This window comes from Penaeus chinensis, chromosome 3, assembly GCF_019202785.1.
Source record: "Penaeus chinensis breed Huanghai No. 1 chromosome 3, ASM1920278v2, whole genome shotgun sequence".
Classification (NCBI taxonomy): Eukaryota; Metazoa; Arthropoda; class Malacostraca; order Decapoda; family Penaeidae; genus Penaeus; species Penaeus chinensis.
The window spans coordinates 28,013,695-28,031,194 of NC_061821.1; the positions used below are offsets into that span (position 1 = coordinate 28,013,695).

At 37.0% G+C, this 17,500-nt stretch overlaps 3 protein-coding genes across 4 annotated transcripts in view; 2 read left to right on the plus strand and 1 right to left on the minus strand.

Moving 5' to 3' along the window:
* The window catches only part of LOC125044286, a 91,495-nt gene extending 88,227 nt beyond the window's left edge, over positions 1-3,268 (plus strand). Inside the window, exon 3 of the mRNA XM_047640876.1 lies at positions 2,966-3,268. Coding sequence (XP_047496832.1) covers positions 2,966-3,004 — 39 coding nt within the window. The 3' untranslated portion in view covers positions 3,005-3,268. The remainder of the gene's footprint in view (positions 1-2,965) is intronic.
* The window catches only part of LOC125044278 (inositol-trisphosphate 3-kinase B-like), a gene marked incomplete at its 5' end in the record, with an annotated part of 247,039 nt that extends 238,554 nt beyond the window's left edge, over positions 1-8,485 (plus strand). The window contains 7 exon segments of the mRNA XM_047640867.1: positions 4,831-4,933; positions 5,193-5,317; positions 5,723-5,872; positions 6,527-6,609; positions 6,745-6,913; positions 7,232-7,303; positions 7,444-8,485. Coding sequence (XP_047496823.1) covers positions 4,831-4,933; positions 5,193-5,317; positions 5,723-5,872; positions 6,527-6,609; positions 6,745-6,913; positions 7,232-7,303; positions 7,444-7,818 — 1,077 coding nt within the window. The 3' untranslated portion in view covers positions 7,819-8,485.
* LOC125044265 overlaps positions 7,864-17,500 on the minus strand; it is a 17,869-nt gene continuing 8,232 nt past the window's right edge. For both annotated transcript variants that reach the window (XM_047640846.1, XM_047640856.1), the window contains exons 7-13: positions 16,061-16,228; positions 12,649-15,822; positions 12,214-12,364; positions 10,664-10,868; positions 10,435-10,523; positions 9,924-10,087; positions 7,864-9,546 (exon numbers count right to left, since the gene is read on the minus strand). In XM_047640846.1, the coding sequence (XP_047496802.1) occupies positions 9,436-9,546; positions 9,924-10,087; positions 10,435-10,523; positions 10,664-10,868; positions 12,214-12,364; positions 12,649-15,822; positions 16,061-16,228 (4,062 nt within the window). In that variant the 3' untranslated portion in view covers positions 7,864-9,435. The remainder of the gene's footprint in view (positions 9,547-9,923; positions 10,088-10,434; positions 10,524-10,663; positions 10,869-12,213; positions 12,365-12,648; positions 15,823-16,060; positions 16,229-17,500) is intronic.

A 17,500-nucleotide genomic window follows, 5' to 3' on the forward strand; every position in this document is an offset into this window, starting at 1 on the left:
TTTATTCCCGGAATCTGGACGGGGATTTGAAGACCTCGCCGTCGCTGAGATCAGGATTGAATTGAATCCCCGTGATAAGAAAAGATAAATGCTTTTAGTGTGTCCTGCCTTCGCCGAACATAGGTCGTGCTTGTGTGTTTACATTGATGCTTTATGGCGGAGATGCATAGGCGAGACACAGGGCCAGGAGCTCCACGGTGCTGCCACTGATGTTCTCGAGCGGCGGCCTCAGGCAGACGTGGTCATGCCCATCCGCGCGCGCTCCCACCAAACAACTTTCACCACAACGTCATTTGCACCGTATAATGGGGATGCTTTGGGTTTAACGTGAACTTTAGAGCGCGTCTGCTTTTTTCCCCTTTTCTTTCTTTCTTTTACATTTGCTAACGCTTCTTGACAACAGCTCCTACCTACTGTAAACTGTAGATTGTTAAGCGGGCCATTATGTAAGCACATCGAGAGGATGTGATATACTTTGTACCCCGAAGTCACTGGACATGTTGACAGCATAGAGCTTTTGGGAAGGCCAGGGAGGGTGTTTGTGTGAACAGGATGAATGCACGAGGGGAACAGTCCATGGTTGATAGTGAGGGTTGAATTGCTTGTCTGTGGAAAGCCTAAATGTTATTGGCAAGGGAAGGTATGGAGAAAATGATTAAGTGAGGAGAGGGCTGTTAATCTGTGATTATTACTTGAGAGGCTGTAAATCTACGACGCCGATGGACTTTCCCGATTGACTGTTTATCTTGGCGGCGCTGCAGCATGTCGGTCACGCCCACCTTTGCCGTTATTTAGGCGAGGGAGACGGACAGCGGCCAACGGTCTCCCAGACTTGCGTATTTTCTCGTCCTCCGATAAACGCAATCAAACTCACAGATGCTCCTAGGCTGCACTCCCCACGCCTATCGCCATCGCATCCGGTGACAGTTGACAGCTGGGCGTGACGTGAGCGACGAGTGCCAGCGGCCAGTTCGGCCTGGTATCTGTGCGCAAGAGAGGAACTGAAAGAACAGGCACACTTCCTTTAGGATATCGTGACGTCACCCTCGTGACGTCAGTCCGGGCTTGCTGCTGATAGCGTAAACCTCCCACGGAAATGGTCGCACGGGGTGACCTAACATCCGAGACAATGAATGAGAGGGGAAGCTCGGACTGAGAGCTCAGTAACGCTTTGTCGTCCGCGCTAAGAACACGCGCTGACTCGGTGCTGGTCTCGCCCCCATGGCCGCCGTCGTTGCATTCCCGTGGCCGACCTGCGCGATCCGTTTAGTGCGAGGGAGTTCGTTTTACAGAGTACGTATCGTCGCGTCAATGGTGTACCCAAGAGAAGTGTTCGAGGTACATCTACACTTCCGTCTTAACTCTAGATTCTCTCACTGGTTCAAAACGACCAGACTTACAAGTGTTGAGTGAGCCAGATGTAGAAATGCGACTGTGCTTAATATGAAAGTTATGTGTTATATTTTGCTTCTTCTCATGTAATTGTTCTATGGGTACCCCGACATGGGGTTCAAGTGTATACTACACATTAGCTTGATTATTGTCTTGATACCCTTTGTGATTTTAGTTGGAGGGGGGATCGATACGATCGAGTTTCACGTATTTTGATATTCGAAGGTAAGATTGGGAATAAGGGAATAAAAGTGAACAATCTCTCTCTCTCTCTCTCTCTCTCTCTCTCTCTCTCTCTCTCTCTCTCTCTCTCTCTCTCTCTCTCTCTCTCTCTCTCTTTCTCTTTCTCTCTTCTCTCTCTCTCTCTCTCTCTCTCTCTCTCTCTCTCTCTCTCTCTCTCTCTCTCTCTCTCTCTCTCTCTCTTTGTCTCTTTGTTTCTTTGTCTCTCTCTCTCTCTTTGTCTCTCTCTCTCTCTCTGTCTCTCCCCCTCTCCCTCTCCCTCTCCCTCCGTCTCTCCCCCTCTCCCTCCGTCTCTCCCCCTCTCCCTCTGTCTCTCCCCTCCCCTCTCCCTCTCCCTCCCTCCCTCCCTCTCTCCCTCTCTCCCTCTCTCCCTCCCTCTTTCTTCCTCTCCCTCTCCCTGCCTCTCTCCCCTATTTTTATTTATGTTTATCTGAATGACGTTCAGTGTGATACTTCAGCTGGGATCAACCCCCCATTGAATTACTTTATATCTTAATATCTCGGTTAGCGGAGAATGGCTGTGTCCTTGTACAGCAGTGTTAAGTACAAGCAAGAACCGAGGACTTGCCTTCATTAATGATATATCTTGTAATATACTTGTCTACTGGAGAACTAAGACACCCCATAATTTTGTTTAATATATGCTTAAATCTCACATGTTAAAGTTCAAATATGCATATTACATGTAATTTTATGTCATGAACGTTTATACCAGGACCATCTCATCACGTATGCAACACCGATCTAACTTGCGAGGTTGTTTGGAGGTCGTGGCCGTATTTAGGTCGTAAATTGTGGTCAGCGTCGTCTTTGTCGGGGCTGTGAGGGGCATGAGAGTCTCCTCAGAAGGGCCTCCACATGGCCGGGGTCGCGTCTCGGGTTCGGAGATAACCTGAGTGACTTTTTTTAAACACTGCGCGGTTCTTCGGGAGAGATGTGTCGGGGAGTGTCTGTGCGGGAACGCAGTTACATCTGTTACTATTGCTGTTGCTGTTTTTGTTATTTTTATTGTTGTTATTGCTGTTATCATCATTATTATTGTTGTTATTATTATTATTATCATTATTATTATTATTATTATTATTATTATTATTATTATTATCATCATCATTATCATCATCCTCATCGTGATCATCATCATCTTGTTTATTTATATAAACCGGATATCGCGAAGATGCCTCTCGTGTTTCAACTGATTACAAATAACATGATGTGTTCGGATTGTGTAATATTGGATTGCGTTAAACGTGAAATCCCTTCTGATGTAGACCAACGTGGTATTACAGATGCCTGGAAACAAGTCGCGTTTTTTTCATTGTATTTTTACTTTCAGATATTCGAAATCAGTAATATGAATAATTGTGTATCCTAATAAAACTGGAAAGTGTGAACGCAAAAAAGAAAAGAAAATCGAGACACGTCATTCATAAAAGCAGTGCATGAGTGGAGAATGACATTACAATAAGCCCTGCGACTTCTTAGAGTCATGATATTGATAAGATAACGGCTGGGAAGATAACATTAAATACTTGTGTAGTGTACGAGTGAACTTAAAAGAACGCACATTGAGAGTTTGTTCAGTTTGTTTGCGTACCTGGCCCATATCGGACCCCAGCCGCAACCCGCACGTCCCCATGTCTGACCAATCGGGCGCCATGCAGAGCTGTTCCGAGGGCGCGGCGACCCCCGTCCGCCCCCTGGCCATCCCCATTCGCGTGTGCACCGTCGGGGGGCCGCCGCCGCCTCTGCAGGAAGCCCTGGTCAACATCAACAGCCTGGTGACGGGGCCGCTCAACCTTTCACCAGGATATGAGTCGTACACCAAACGGATCCTGCTGCTGCACCCCACGGAGTACGACACCTCCATTCACGACGACCTCTCCGCTGACGAGGCGTACGAAATACCTGTCAGGGAAACCAAGGTGTGCTTACGTGTTGTTTAGGAGTCGCCTCTCGGGGCGCTCCACGGCGCCGTCTGTGGGAAATGCGCCACGGGTGACTTGAACGTTATGCCGTAACAATTTGGTCTTATCCACAGTGAAATTATTTGCTGGATCCGTACGCACACGCACACGCGCACGCGCACGCGCACACACACACACACACACACACACACACACACACACACACACACACACACACACACACACACACACACACACACACATACACACACACACACATACACACACACACACACACACATACACACACACACACACACACACACACACACACACACACACACACACACACACACACACACACACACACACACACACACACATATACATATACATATACATATACATATACATACATACATACACACACACGCATACATACATGCATGTATGTATGTATGTATGCATGTAGGCATTGTATGCATATAAGTATATATACATATATGTGTGTGTGTGTGTGTGTGAGTATTATGTATATTGTATATATATTTTATATATATATATTATTAATATATATTTATATATATATTATTAATATATATATATATATTATTAATATATATTTATATATATACATATATATATATATATTATTAATATATATTTATATATATACATATATATACATATATACTCGTATATTACGTAGTGGCACGTATTTTTTTGATACGACACACCTTAATCATATAAATCTTAGATATTGGATCTTCTTTTTCACGTGTAATCAGTGTGTTTTGATTCACATGAAATAAAAATGGCTTAACAGGCGCATGAACAGTTATATTAAGTTGTGCTGAATAACGAGAGTTGGAGGGAGACACAATGCTCTGTATGTTCTGTAATGCACGAGCATTCCAGTGTCGTTGCTGTGTGTACCTGATAAATGAAGGCGCATATAATTCTTTGAGTATTGGATGATTGCACCATCATTCTTATCAGTTTTCTCTCTTTTACTCTCCCTTCCTCCTTATCCTCTTTTCATTTTTCTCTTCTCTTCTCTTCTTTTCTCTCTCTCAGTAGCTACTCAATGAATGGTATGCACAAGAAAATGGTTTTTATTCCTTTTTGATTATTGCTAAATAGGTCATTTTTGAATGTATGTTGTGAAAGAACTTTTGCATTTTTAAATAACTTTTGTAATTGTACGCAAATAACCACACAGGTGATCTTGAGAATGCGCTTTAAAACAATAATTAAAGCACCAGCCTCACAAATGTTTTTATCTTATTTTCAGACGTCTAACTGGCGCAAGCTGCGAAGTATAGTACAGTGGACACCCTTCATCCAGACATACAAGAAGCACAAGTATCCATGGGTGCAGCTTGCCGGACATCAAGGTTAGTTTATTTTAATAAATTGCATATATTTACTTATTCATTACATATACACACATCTGTCTGTATATTTCTTTATACTGTTAATAACTGGTTTTGTTATATACTTTAGAGTACAGAGGTGGGGCTCTTAGATAAATTTACTTTAGAGATGTAGAGCAGTAATAAACAGGTGTTATTGATTCATTCTTCACTCAGTGTTGTGCAGTCTTGCTAGAGTTCGTCATTGAAAATAAAATTAATTTCATAAATTATCCATCAGGTAACTTTCTCGCTGGTTATAAGCAAGGGACTATACTGAAGAAGTTGTGCCCAGCAGAAGAGAAAGCTTTGGAAGCTATTAAAAAGGATATTTTACGACCCTACGTTCCTACATACATGGGTGTGGTAAGTTATGTTTAGATATGTCATGCTTGTGGATAAGGATTATATATATATATATATATATATATATATATATATATATATATATATATTTTAACAATAGCATTTTAGTCATGTTTTGAGCAATGACTTCAGGTTAAGGATGCGAACATGAGTGTCATAGGGTTAAACGTATTATCAGCTCACAGCCCTGCCTTTTTTATCATTACAAATGTACATCTGTGATAATTAATTTTCCGGTTATTATTTTTCAATTTCGTTAATGAACCTCTGCGATTAAGTAACAAAAAAGTTTACTCATAAGAAATTAGATGTTGAAAAGTGTGAATTATATTAATAAGTGTGAAGATTATTTGCAATCCTTTCAATATGTAAATGAAGGAATTAATGAGCTTTTCCGCCCTCAAGGTGGAAGGGACAGACGGGGAAAGGTACCTTCAGCTGCAAGATCTTTTGAGTGACTTCACTCTTCCGTGCGTTATGGACATCAAAATGGGTGTCCGCACTTACCTAGAGGACGAGCTGGCAAAAGCAAGAGAGAAACCCAAACTAAGAAAGGTACGAATATTTTTGTGTAATACTTGCTAAAGGCGCAAAATATACTATATACGTATGCTAGAGCCACTGCGTGATTTGAAATGTGATGGGAGCTAGAAGGCACCATGGGGATTTCATGTATTGTTGTCTGGAGTGTTAAATGACCATTATTAACTTTGTGATGGACCTTGAAAGATAAACAAACACAACACACACACACACACACACACACACACACACACACACACACACACACACACACACACACACACACACACACACACACACACACACACACACACACACACACAAAATATAATAATAATAATAATAATAATAATAATAATAATAATAATAATAATAATAATAGAAAGACAAACAGTAATAAAAGTAAACAAATAGTAATTCGCACATTGCACTGTAAGGGAAGTGGATGCTATAAAACTCATCATGACGTGACTGATAACCAAGTAATGATGTCATGATTTCCTGATTTATTATCTATGACGCAGCACCGCATGTGACGGCCGAACACGCACACACCCTCCCACCAAGCACCACACCTCCACCTGTACCCCGATATACAGTGATAGAGATAGAGATAGATAAATTATTGGCTATGGACAGTTGAATATATGAAAAACAATTACATATATTTTTCTATTGTTCTTGCAGGATATGTATGAAAAAATGGTACAGATAGACCCCAAAGCTCCGACAGAAGCAGAGAACAGAGCTAAAGCTGTCACCAAACCCCGGTATGTTACATTTTATGGCTCTTATAAATTCAAAAATAACATTTTACATTTTGATATGGCATTCATTGGTATCTCCAGTAATTTGTAATTAAATAATTTGTAGTATGTGCTTATTATTTCTTTTCTATTTTACAGGTACATGGTATGGCGGGAGACCATATCATCTACAGCTACCCAGGGATTTAGGATAGAAGGCATGAGAAGAGGAGATGGAACATCGAGTAAAGACTTCAAAACCACACGCACAAGAGAGCAGGTTCTTGCCTCTCTCAATAGTTTCCTTCAGGGATACCCTCATGCTGCTGTAAGTATATTTCATGACTCGACTTTGTTTAGCTATAGATAACTTCAGTAATAGACTTTTTCTTGTGTTTTTGTCATAAATATGATATGCTAAACTAAATGACAGGCATAAAAATCACATTGTAAAAATAAACCTTACACGATTAATGACACTTGGTTGAATTATATGTAGCTTTGTTTTTTCTCATTCATGTAACTTTGCCTCATAATTTTCATATATTATGAATTAGATGACGTTTTCCCCATAATTATTAAAATTATTGGCAATGTGTGTCGCTTTTTAATACAATTTTTTACTGACTGAAAAATTTGTTTTCAGAGTCGATATGTCCAGCAGTTGAAGTCTATCAAAGCTACATTGGAGGCTTCTGCTTTTTTTAAAACTCATGAGGTTAGTGTTGATTTTTTTTTTTTTATGATTTTTAAAGAAACAAATGTATATCCTATTTTTTAAAAAATTTCATTGATATATTTTTTACATTTTTCTTTTCCTGTTTTACTAAAAAAAAAATTTTTTTTTTTTTTTTCCAGCTTATAGGCAGCTCTCTTTTGTTTGTTCATAATGAAAGTTCAGCTTCAGTGAAGCTTATTGATTTTGCCAAGACCATTCCTTTGCCGGAAAATGTAGAGATCACTCACCGGAAGCCATGGTCAGAGGGAACACATGAAGATGGCTATCTCCTTGGTTTGGATAACCTCATTGACTTGTTCTCGGTAATAGAGAAGAACCTTAATGTAAATGATGCCATAACAAAAACGGGGACACCTGCTACCACCACCAATGCCACCACTCAAGAGGAAACCAGCAGCAGTACCAGCAGTGCACTCACTACCAATACCACCAATACCACCACCACCACCACCAACACCACATCCAGCAGCAATAGCAACAGCACCTCTACCTAGGTCAAATACAGTACAAGTTGGAGAAGAATGTACAAAGCCGTAGTGTCTATACAGATTTAGTAAAAAAAAAAAAAATAAATAAAAAAAAAAAAAAAATTAAAATTAATAATAATTTCTGTATTATAAAAAATTCTGCAATGCTTCACTGTTAATGACATTCAGAAAATGAGTGGATAGTACTGTGTGCCATTATGAAACAAACTATACCATGTGTCCTGAAGAGTGTGAAGTTAGAAATGGCTTGCCCTGTGATGAGACTGTTCAGCAGTAATGAAAGTTTACTGTAACTCCAGTGTGTAGAAAAGTGCATACTCTTATATAAACACTAATGGGACTAGTTGTAGCCTATTCAGTGAATATTTGAACATTTAAAGCCTGATTCCAGGAAAATATTTTTTTTGTGGCCTTTTGTATATAGCAAATGTACATATCCTTGATTACCTCTTAAAAATACAAGTCATTTATATGAAATAACATTACAGTTCCAGAACTGTTACAATGGACTACTAATAACTGTTACTGATGCTCCACCTGTAGGACATAAGCCAAAAGTCACTACTACTTTAGTCACTTCTCCCCTCTTTTTTTTCTCTCTTCTTTTTTCAGGAAAAGTATCTTTCTTGATATTTATTGAAAATGTTACATCATCATTAAACATTAATTTATTTGTATTTGTCTTAATATCCTAATATCTGAACATATTGAAATACATAGCCTTCTTTTGAGAATGCTAATACATAATGGTAGCATTATAAAATATAGAAATTTATTGATACTTGCTCTTTACTAGCTGCCTACCTTTTACCCATTAGTGCCAAGGACATGCACTGCTCATTGTAAATTTGTTTTGTCAGTTTTGTTTATATACAGATGGCTTCACAAGTGCCGAGTCACCAAGAAGTCAATGACTACCTGTAGGACTAAAACTTTGATAATAGTATTAGAAATAGGATGTTTTTCCAATGTTATCAATGCTATTAATATTATTGACAATATTATTCATGGAATAATGTAAATAGGTGAGATCATGAGTGCCTCTTATTTTTTTCCTTGGTGACTTAGCACTCGTTAAGCCATCCATGTGTAAAGAAAATCACTAAACTAAAATCCCAGTGGCTAAGGTATGTATACATGCCTTCCCAGTGTCAGTGAGTTAATATATCATGGGTAAATGAATACTCAAGAAAAGAAATCTTCAAAACTAATTAAATATAATATGTATATATATTAACAAGTGAGAATATTTATTACACCAAAAATGTATGCAATACTAGATGACATACTGTATCACAGGGTAGGTACACCAAAGCAAAAAATACTCAATTTACAGACTAATGCATTGTGCAAAGAACCTGATGAAATGCATAATTATTTTCTTTCATAAACAATATTTCTATTTTTCTAGGTAAAATGTCATTTACAAAAATAAGTGTAAAGTATCACTATTCAACTAAAAGATTAATAAAAATGTCTGTCCTGAGTATATTCAAAACTTCTAGATCAACATTACTCTTTATCTGTTTTGTCTTCTTAATAATACAGTATTCAATTGAAAAATATTCAACACAATTCTTTTGCAAAAGACCGAGAAACTTTCTGACAGTATTAGGTAGACTCTCAAGAATTCTTTTTGGGTGACTTGGTTGGGGAGCCAGCATTCTTCTTCTTCGGTGACTTCCTTTTCCTTGATCTGTTCCTTTGTCCTTGCTGAGTTCGGAATGTGATGCACTGCAACAGTGAAGTGTTTATTAGAAGTGTTGAAAGTTGTGGTCTTACTGAGCGATTTACAACAATTTATAGTAACATTAATCAAAATAATCATGTTTAAGACTGCTAAGGAATATGCCCACCAAATACTGTACATGTAACTAAAAGTCCTCCCCCCCCCCCCCCCCCCCACACACACACAAAAAAAAGGACAAAATGATGTCAATGAAAACTGATCAGTAAAAAAAAATTAAATAAAGCTACAATCATAAGCTCTTTGATATGCTAATTATGTTGTCATATATGTGATATTTCATGTTAAGACCTATTACTAATAAGGAATTAAGATTGGGGGAAAAAAAATTGCCCGATATTAAATTTTTCTTTAATCTCCTTACCTGTTCATCTAGTATTTCAAGAAGATTATTCATGTTTGTTTTGATTCCATTTGCTTTTAGTGATGCTTGTAAATCTTCAACAAAGATGGGTTCATACAAAAGTATTTTCATATACAGTTCTGGATCACACTTAATGAACTTTGCCACTTTACTGCCAATATCAACTGCAATGCAAAGGTCAGAACATTAATTATATATAAGTCTAAATCCTCTCTTCTATAACAGTTTGCACACAAGTACAAAAAGGACTATGTAAATTATACTATTTAGAAAAAAAGGTATTGGCAAGAGTCCTTTTTAGACAATGATAATAAAGGAAAAAGAAAAAGAAAATAAAGATGGGTTACTAAAAATTTCATAACGTGCCAGTGGATACATCATTTTTTGGAATTTTCCACCTAATCTAATTCTACCGATGTCATTTTTGTAACAATCCTTTGTTTAAAAACAATAATCATTACTTTAAAAATTATGCCTAAACACATGAGACAGTAGGAGTATAATTACAAACCTTGCTGGGTAGAGGTTAACACATCATCATCATCACCAATGCCCACCATCATTGATTCTTCAGCACAGTCAAATTCTGATCCATCAGTGCTGTAGCAAAATAAAAAATGAAAATGTTACACCAGTCTACTGTGCAGTCAACTAAATCCTCTTCTACATACAGACATATATAAATTCAACCTGTTAAAATCATACAACTATACTATAAAAAATAAGCTTTTTTATCATACCTGGTGGTTGATGTCTGCGAAGAATTGAGTTGATCACAGTCTTCTTCCTCTTCCTTGTCACCTCTTTGTTTTGCAGATAAATTTGGCTGTGCCTGTGAACCTGCATTTTTTCTTTTGTTATTAGGTCTCTCTTTCTTGTTCTTTTGAAGTGCTGCCTTCTTTGCCAAGACTTTCTGGTGAAGTGTTGATACACCTTTCTTGTTTTCTAAAGAGAAGAGACAATGACACATATATTTTTTTAAAGATATCAATCCCTCTCTTTCTCCTTTTTAAAAACATGCCTTTTCCTTCTCTTCATACTTTCCTCCTTATCTTTGTTTTTTTTATTTCAACCACTCTAATCTGGAATATTTTGTGAACAAAATGCCTAAAGTCAAGTGATCTGAATGTACTTTACAGTTCAATAAATGAGGATATTCTATATCCTGTAAAGCAAAAGACTATCTGCATAATTGAGTTACCATAAATTCACAAAACTTTTAATCAAAGATCTGATTTTGGATAATTACTACAGCATGTATTTAGTTATACACACATGTATTACTAAATACATGTGTGATAAATACACACATTTTTGTATAATGGGGAACAGTATTAAATTCCTAAATCAAACCTTACCTATACTAAAAACAAGACTAATATATACTTCAAGCAATAAAGTCACAGCCCTTAATACTCCAAGCTTTCATTACAGGATAACATGATTTGTCATACATCCTTGAACTGAATAAAATGTAATATAAGATCACTGCACTATTCAAATATTTACTATTATTTGACATTAAATATGTTGAAGTTTATGACCAACAGTGCATAATTGTGAGCATTTTCTAAGAGCCATTTTTGGTGTTGAAAATCAATACTAGCATCCATAAACTCCTTATGCAAATATGTCTTAAGCAATTCATACTGTGACTCATGTCAAAATTTGCAGGAAAACAACCATATTAATGTTGCCAATTGTGCTCTCTTCACTCATAAATTAATGTGGATATAAAGAAAATATGCTTTTATGTCATCACAAAACAAGGCTCTCCCATACAAGCAAACAAAGTTGCTTTTTACTAAAAACAAACCAAAGAAAGGAAAAATTGCCTTTCTCAACATTAAAATATATTACTCCAATTTCCCTAACTGATCATAAATTTATATACTATCATATCAATGCAATCAGATTTTACATACAGATGTAAGCATAAATCACAGATATCAAGTTTTGGGAATTTCCAAATCATGAAATGTATGTGTAAATGTATCTAAAGCCGTACTGAATATATATTGTAAGTGCGTTCAATAAGAAATGTAGAGGATAATTTGTATTTTTTACTTCGGTTTATCTATTTAGTTTTCAGGGGTGGAAAGTCATAGGGGATAACATTTACATTTCCCAACACCAAAAAGGAAAGGAAATTGCTGTAGGAATTAAAAGATATAAATTGAGAAAAACTGGACCTAGCACAGCTGAATTATACATAGCGTTCCTCTTTCATGATACACGTTTTACTATCACTTTGGTGAGTCAAAAAATCTCAGAAGAGTACTTTACTTACTCTCAGGTGGTTGCCGCTGTGGCGTTTCACAGAAACTAGACTCTGCCTCGCTATCTGTAACCAGAGGATGAGTCTGTTCATAAACATGCTGGAGAAGTATTGTGGCTTTCCGGCGACTTATAGGACGAATTCCATACTTCTCTAGCTCTTTCTGTGGAAAATATTAAATGGGTTAAAACTGAACCAACTAGCAGGTTAAGACATATAAGATATTCTATGGAGATATCCATCTACACACACATTCTATAAAGGGTTGCAATATTACATGCACTCAATATCACACACACACACAAAATCAAATAATAAATGAAAATCAAAATCTAACATTGTACAAGACACACCACATACTTTAGAAGAGAGTATAAAACTACAAACATTATTATCAAATCATCTTAGTTCACTTAATCAAAATTTAATGTAATTAACAGTACATACCTTTAAATCAGGAGAGGGCATGTTCTTGTAGTCTGGCATTGGTGTTATAGGCTTTTTACAGAGACTAATCTTATCATTTGGTGTTTTTAAAAGATCTTTCTTAGATTTTGATTTTTTTTTTTCTGCATCTTTCTGAAGTAAAGGATCGGAGACATCATCAATTGAGTCAAAGTCGTCCTTCCAAATATTACTGTCCTCAAACTCTGTTGCTACTTGCAATAAAGTCTCATCAGAGAATGATGATCCTGAAGCTACAACAGCATCAGGTGCACTGCTTCCCAGTCTGCTCTGCAAATTGGAAATAGGTCTGTCTTTACTACCTTCACAATCAACTGTTTTAGAAGACATTTGCTTCACTGGAGTCCATTTTCTTTTCTGCATTACACCTGATGTATCTTCTTCTGCTTTTGTGGGCGAATTACTCTGAATTGGAGAAACGCTGTCCATATCATAGGACACACTAAATTCTTTATCTTGGTAATGTCCTTTAACAGCTGGAGTAACCACTGCTTTAACTGGGGTTGCAGGAGAAACTTCAATAGGCAATAACTCACATCCTATGTCATCAAAGTCATCCCATACAGTACTGATGTAAGATCTATTCATGCTCTCTTCTTGTTTCTCATAATTTGTGTCCAGGCTCTTATTTGGTGTTGCTTGCATGATATTTACAACAGCCATACAAGGCTCTTCAGGACATTCTCCATTGTCTTCTGAATTGGTGTCTGTTCCATCAGCCAGCATTAATGGCTCCATTTCTTCTGTTTCTGAATCTGTGGGAGCATCAACTTGAACACTTGGTGCAGTCAAATTATCAGCCTTTGTACCAACTGAATTAGAACTCCCTGAACTGCATACTGTCAGATCAATTATATCAGTCTCTTCATCTTCAGGGCAGTCATTTACATCCTTGTCTTTTACATTTTCATTGCTTCTCAAATTTTGGCCCTGACTTTCTTCTCCTAAATTCCCTATATCAGTTACCTGCTTCATTTTACTAAGATCTGGAGAAGCTGAAGATGATGTGTCTAGCTTATTACTCTTGAAGTTATCTGATGATCTAGTAGAGGAAACAGGTTTCGTAGGTGAAGTTTTTGACTCCACACTGAGTCTCAAACTTGACTCTTCATGTATATCTTGCAAAGCTTTATCCCATGGAGAATGATGAAAGCCAGTGAGCACTGGTGTTGACCCAGAGGGAAATGTTTTACGAGCTGTATTATCAGTTACACAAGATTCATTAAAGAGATCTGGGGACTGAGAGCTACCTTTTCCAACATCCTTTTCTGGATCACTACTCATTACCATCAACTCTGGAGAGTCACTGGGATGCAGTACAGGCTCTGCTGTTAGATCATCATTTCTTTTATTACTGGAAATTGATACATTTTTCACTGGTGAGAGATCTATACACCTTCTGACTCTTTTTTCAATAATTCCTTCTATTAGAGAATTACCCATCTTTGGTGTCAGCATTATGCCTGCATCTGTGTTAGGCATGCTTTCTTTTGAATGTGAAGGTGTTGCTAATTTGACTGGAGATGGATTGGCTTTATACAATGATTCCAAATACGTAACAAGATCATCACACTCATATTTTAGAGCAAGATCAAAAACATCCATCCATAATGAGTCATCTTTTGCTTTAATTTTACAGGTTCCAGTATAAATATATGAGAGAAATACATATGCTCCTTCAAAACAAATATCCGCCCAAGTGACCTTTTTCCCTGCACTCTGAACTTCCTGATACAACTTTGGGCATCTTACAAGGATAACAAAGATGTGTGCTTGGAGATCACTGCCTTCCGATGTGGTAATAGTGAAATCAGCTCCCTCACCACTGGCTAATAATGAAGCCCAGTCATAAATAAGTTTAGCATGCAGGGGGTCTGGGGATCCAGGTTCTAGAGATTTGTCTGAATACTTTTTTTTGTAATCCCATTCATCTAGTCCACTGTTGCTTCCCCTGGCCTGTAATTCTGAGAAAATTCTGGTTTTCGTTAAGGCTCCTACTTTGTCTCTGGCCTTGGTTAATCTCCCTTCTTCATCCTTGTTCAAATGTTCTGATTCCTGTTTTTTCTCTTGGCTATCTGCATGTCTTCTTGTTAAGAGAGAAAGGTCCACTGAATTTGTGTAGAGGATAGTCTCATCTGTGTGTAGACGCTGCCTTAAACTTGTATTAAAGCTACAGTCTCCGTTTTCAAGAAATATCTGTGTATCAGTGGAAGTCATGCTAGACTCTGAATCTTTTTCAAAGAAATCTTCAGCTGGCACCAAATCATTCACTTCTTGTAGCTTACTTGAAGAGTCTTTAGGTTCAGGACTAACATTACTCATCTCAATCTCATGATGTGATTCATGTAACTTGTCCTTATTGCACTCAGCCCTTCCAGAGCTAGTATCTAAAATAATAGAAATTTCACAATCCTCACTTTCATCACTATCACGATGTTCTATATCATCACAGTTGGTCAGTATCTGTTTACCAACCTCTTTTTCAGATCTAACATCCTCAAGCACTGTATTTTCTGAATTATCGTGAGAGGTATCATCCTCTACAGCACCATCACAAATTGTCTTTAAGGTCCTGTCCTTATCACTTTTTTCCAAAGGATTCATCACCACTTCATCAATGACACAAGATTCCAAAGAAGCACTATCATTAACTAAATCAATAGTACTAAAAGACACTACCTTGCTTTTCTGCACATTATCCACTTCCATATCCTCAGTTTTGGTTTCTGATGATAGAGAATTACCCTCATCTGCTTGCTTGTCTTTAACACAGTCACCAGCACTTTTATCATCATTGTTCCCATCACTGTCACATGTACTCCCAGTCTCTAATATTCCAGCACTTGAGTCCCTCTTATTTTCCTCATCCTTTTCACCACTGCTTTCCCTGTCCCCTTTTACATTATCTTCAGGACCTTCACCTGGTAGCCTTAACATCCAGAACCCACTAGCAGCTTCCATAGTAACATTTGGGTCTGCTCCAGCATCTTCGAAATCCTGAAACTTTGACAAATCTTCAGCCTTAATTGCATTATGTGCACGTGTTATATCTAGACAATCTTGGGATCCTAGTAGTTCTGCCAGGACAGATTGTGTGCTGTCTCGGTCCACTGCATAGCTTCTGCCTCCCTCTCCATCACTGTCTGAATCCGAGTTCTGGAAAAACAGAAATGAGGTTATACAAATTGGTAATAAAATGTTCTAAATTTCTGGCTAAGACATGACATAAGACTTTTAAAGTTCCATTTTTAGACAAAAGTAAAAAATTCTAATTTCAAAAGTTCTAAAAAGGGTTCCAAACTTGATATACTTGCTAGACTAAATTAGAAAAAAAATAAAATTGTAATGGAAATAAAATAATTTCACATATCAAATTTCAAACTCCTCCTTTTACCTCATCCATAGCTGTTAAATTCAATCGACCAGCAATCTGCGAGAGTCTTCTCAATAAGCCTCCTACAGCAACCTTTTTGGGTTCTATGTAAGGTTCCAGATCAGGCACATAAAATTCACTTAACGGCTGGTCAACATGACTATGGGCTGCTTCCCAAAGGCTGCAATGCTGTGAAAATAAATGAAGAATAAATGTGGTGACAATTGAAAAAAAATCTTAAGGTCATTACAGCAAATATGAAGAATTATCAACATTCCATAAGAAACAAAGTACATTCATTTTACAAACACACCCACTCAAACAGTTTATAATTAATACAAATTTTGTAACAATATCATTCACATAATGGTAAATGTCTTAAATAAGAAAATCCCTAAATTCTCTTAAAGGGACACAATCTATTATCAAATAATTAACTTTTTGACAATTATTTCTGTTGATTTACTGAAAACTACATCAATGTTTATATCACAACAAAAGAATAAAAAATTATAGAACATTATGCAATCATGGGAACAAGCAAAGTTGTATGAACTGTTCATATTGAGTTATGTAATACAATTAACACACAATTAATGAAAATTCAAAAAAAAAAAATCTTGTCACTCAATAGCCTTTGAAAAAATAAGTAAAAACTTTCATAGTTTTCTCTCAAATATACAACACAGAAAAGGTTGGTTGCTTCTTGGTTTCTCTTTGACTCCTTTACAGATCATGGTCATTAAGCCAATGCCGCCGGGGAATATGAATAAAAACTGGGGAAAATGCTGTGCTCATTTTTTTTATTTTTGAGAAATGTCTCTGCACCTAGATGGCTCCGCTAGTGTTTAGCCACAAAAGAGTCAATTAGTAGACCTTGTGACCTTAGCTGATTTGAATTGGCGGGTAAAATGAATTTTTTGTTAGTGCTGTGAATATAGATGGTGTTATTTTTATTATAAACATTATAATTATTATAATGTTATAAACATTAGTAACAGCAAAATAAGATAAGGTAAAATACTTTCATAAATCAAAGAAAAGAGTAAATGGGCGAGACAGGCAGTACTCGTAATCACTGGTGACTTAGTACAAGTGTAGCCATCTAAGTGTAAAAACAATCAAACAAGTAACTCACAGTGGGCATTGGGCACATCATTAGAGGTTATAAAGGGAGGTGTAGTTCCTCCAGCTATTTCAAAGTTGGTAAGTTCTTTACTTTCAATCCCATTTTCTAAGGAATTTTTGAGCAAACTGTAGCAGTTTTATGTTCCGTGAGTATAGGTATGACATCAGAATTAAGCAGAAGATTCAGGTTTTTATGGTTTGAGTGAAAAAAGCTACAATTATATACAAACACTTGAAAATTTATTGGAAACCTTACATTCACATAAATCAGCTAACATTTTCTTACCTATTCTAGTACAACTATATTTTCATTCCGTAAATTATTCACATATC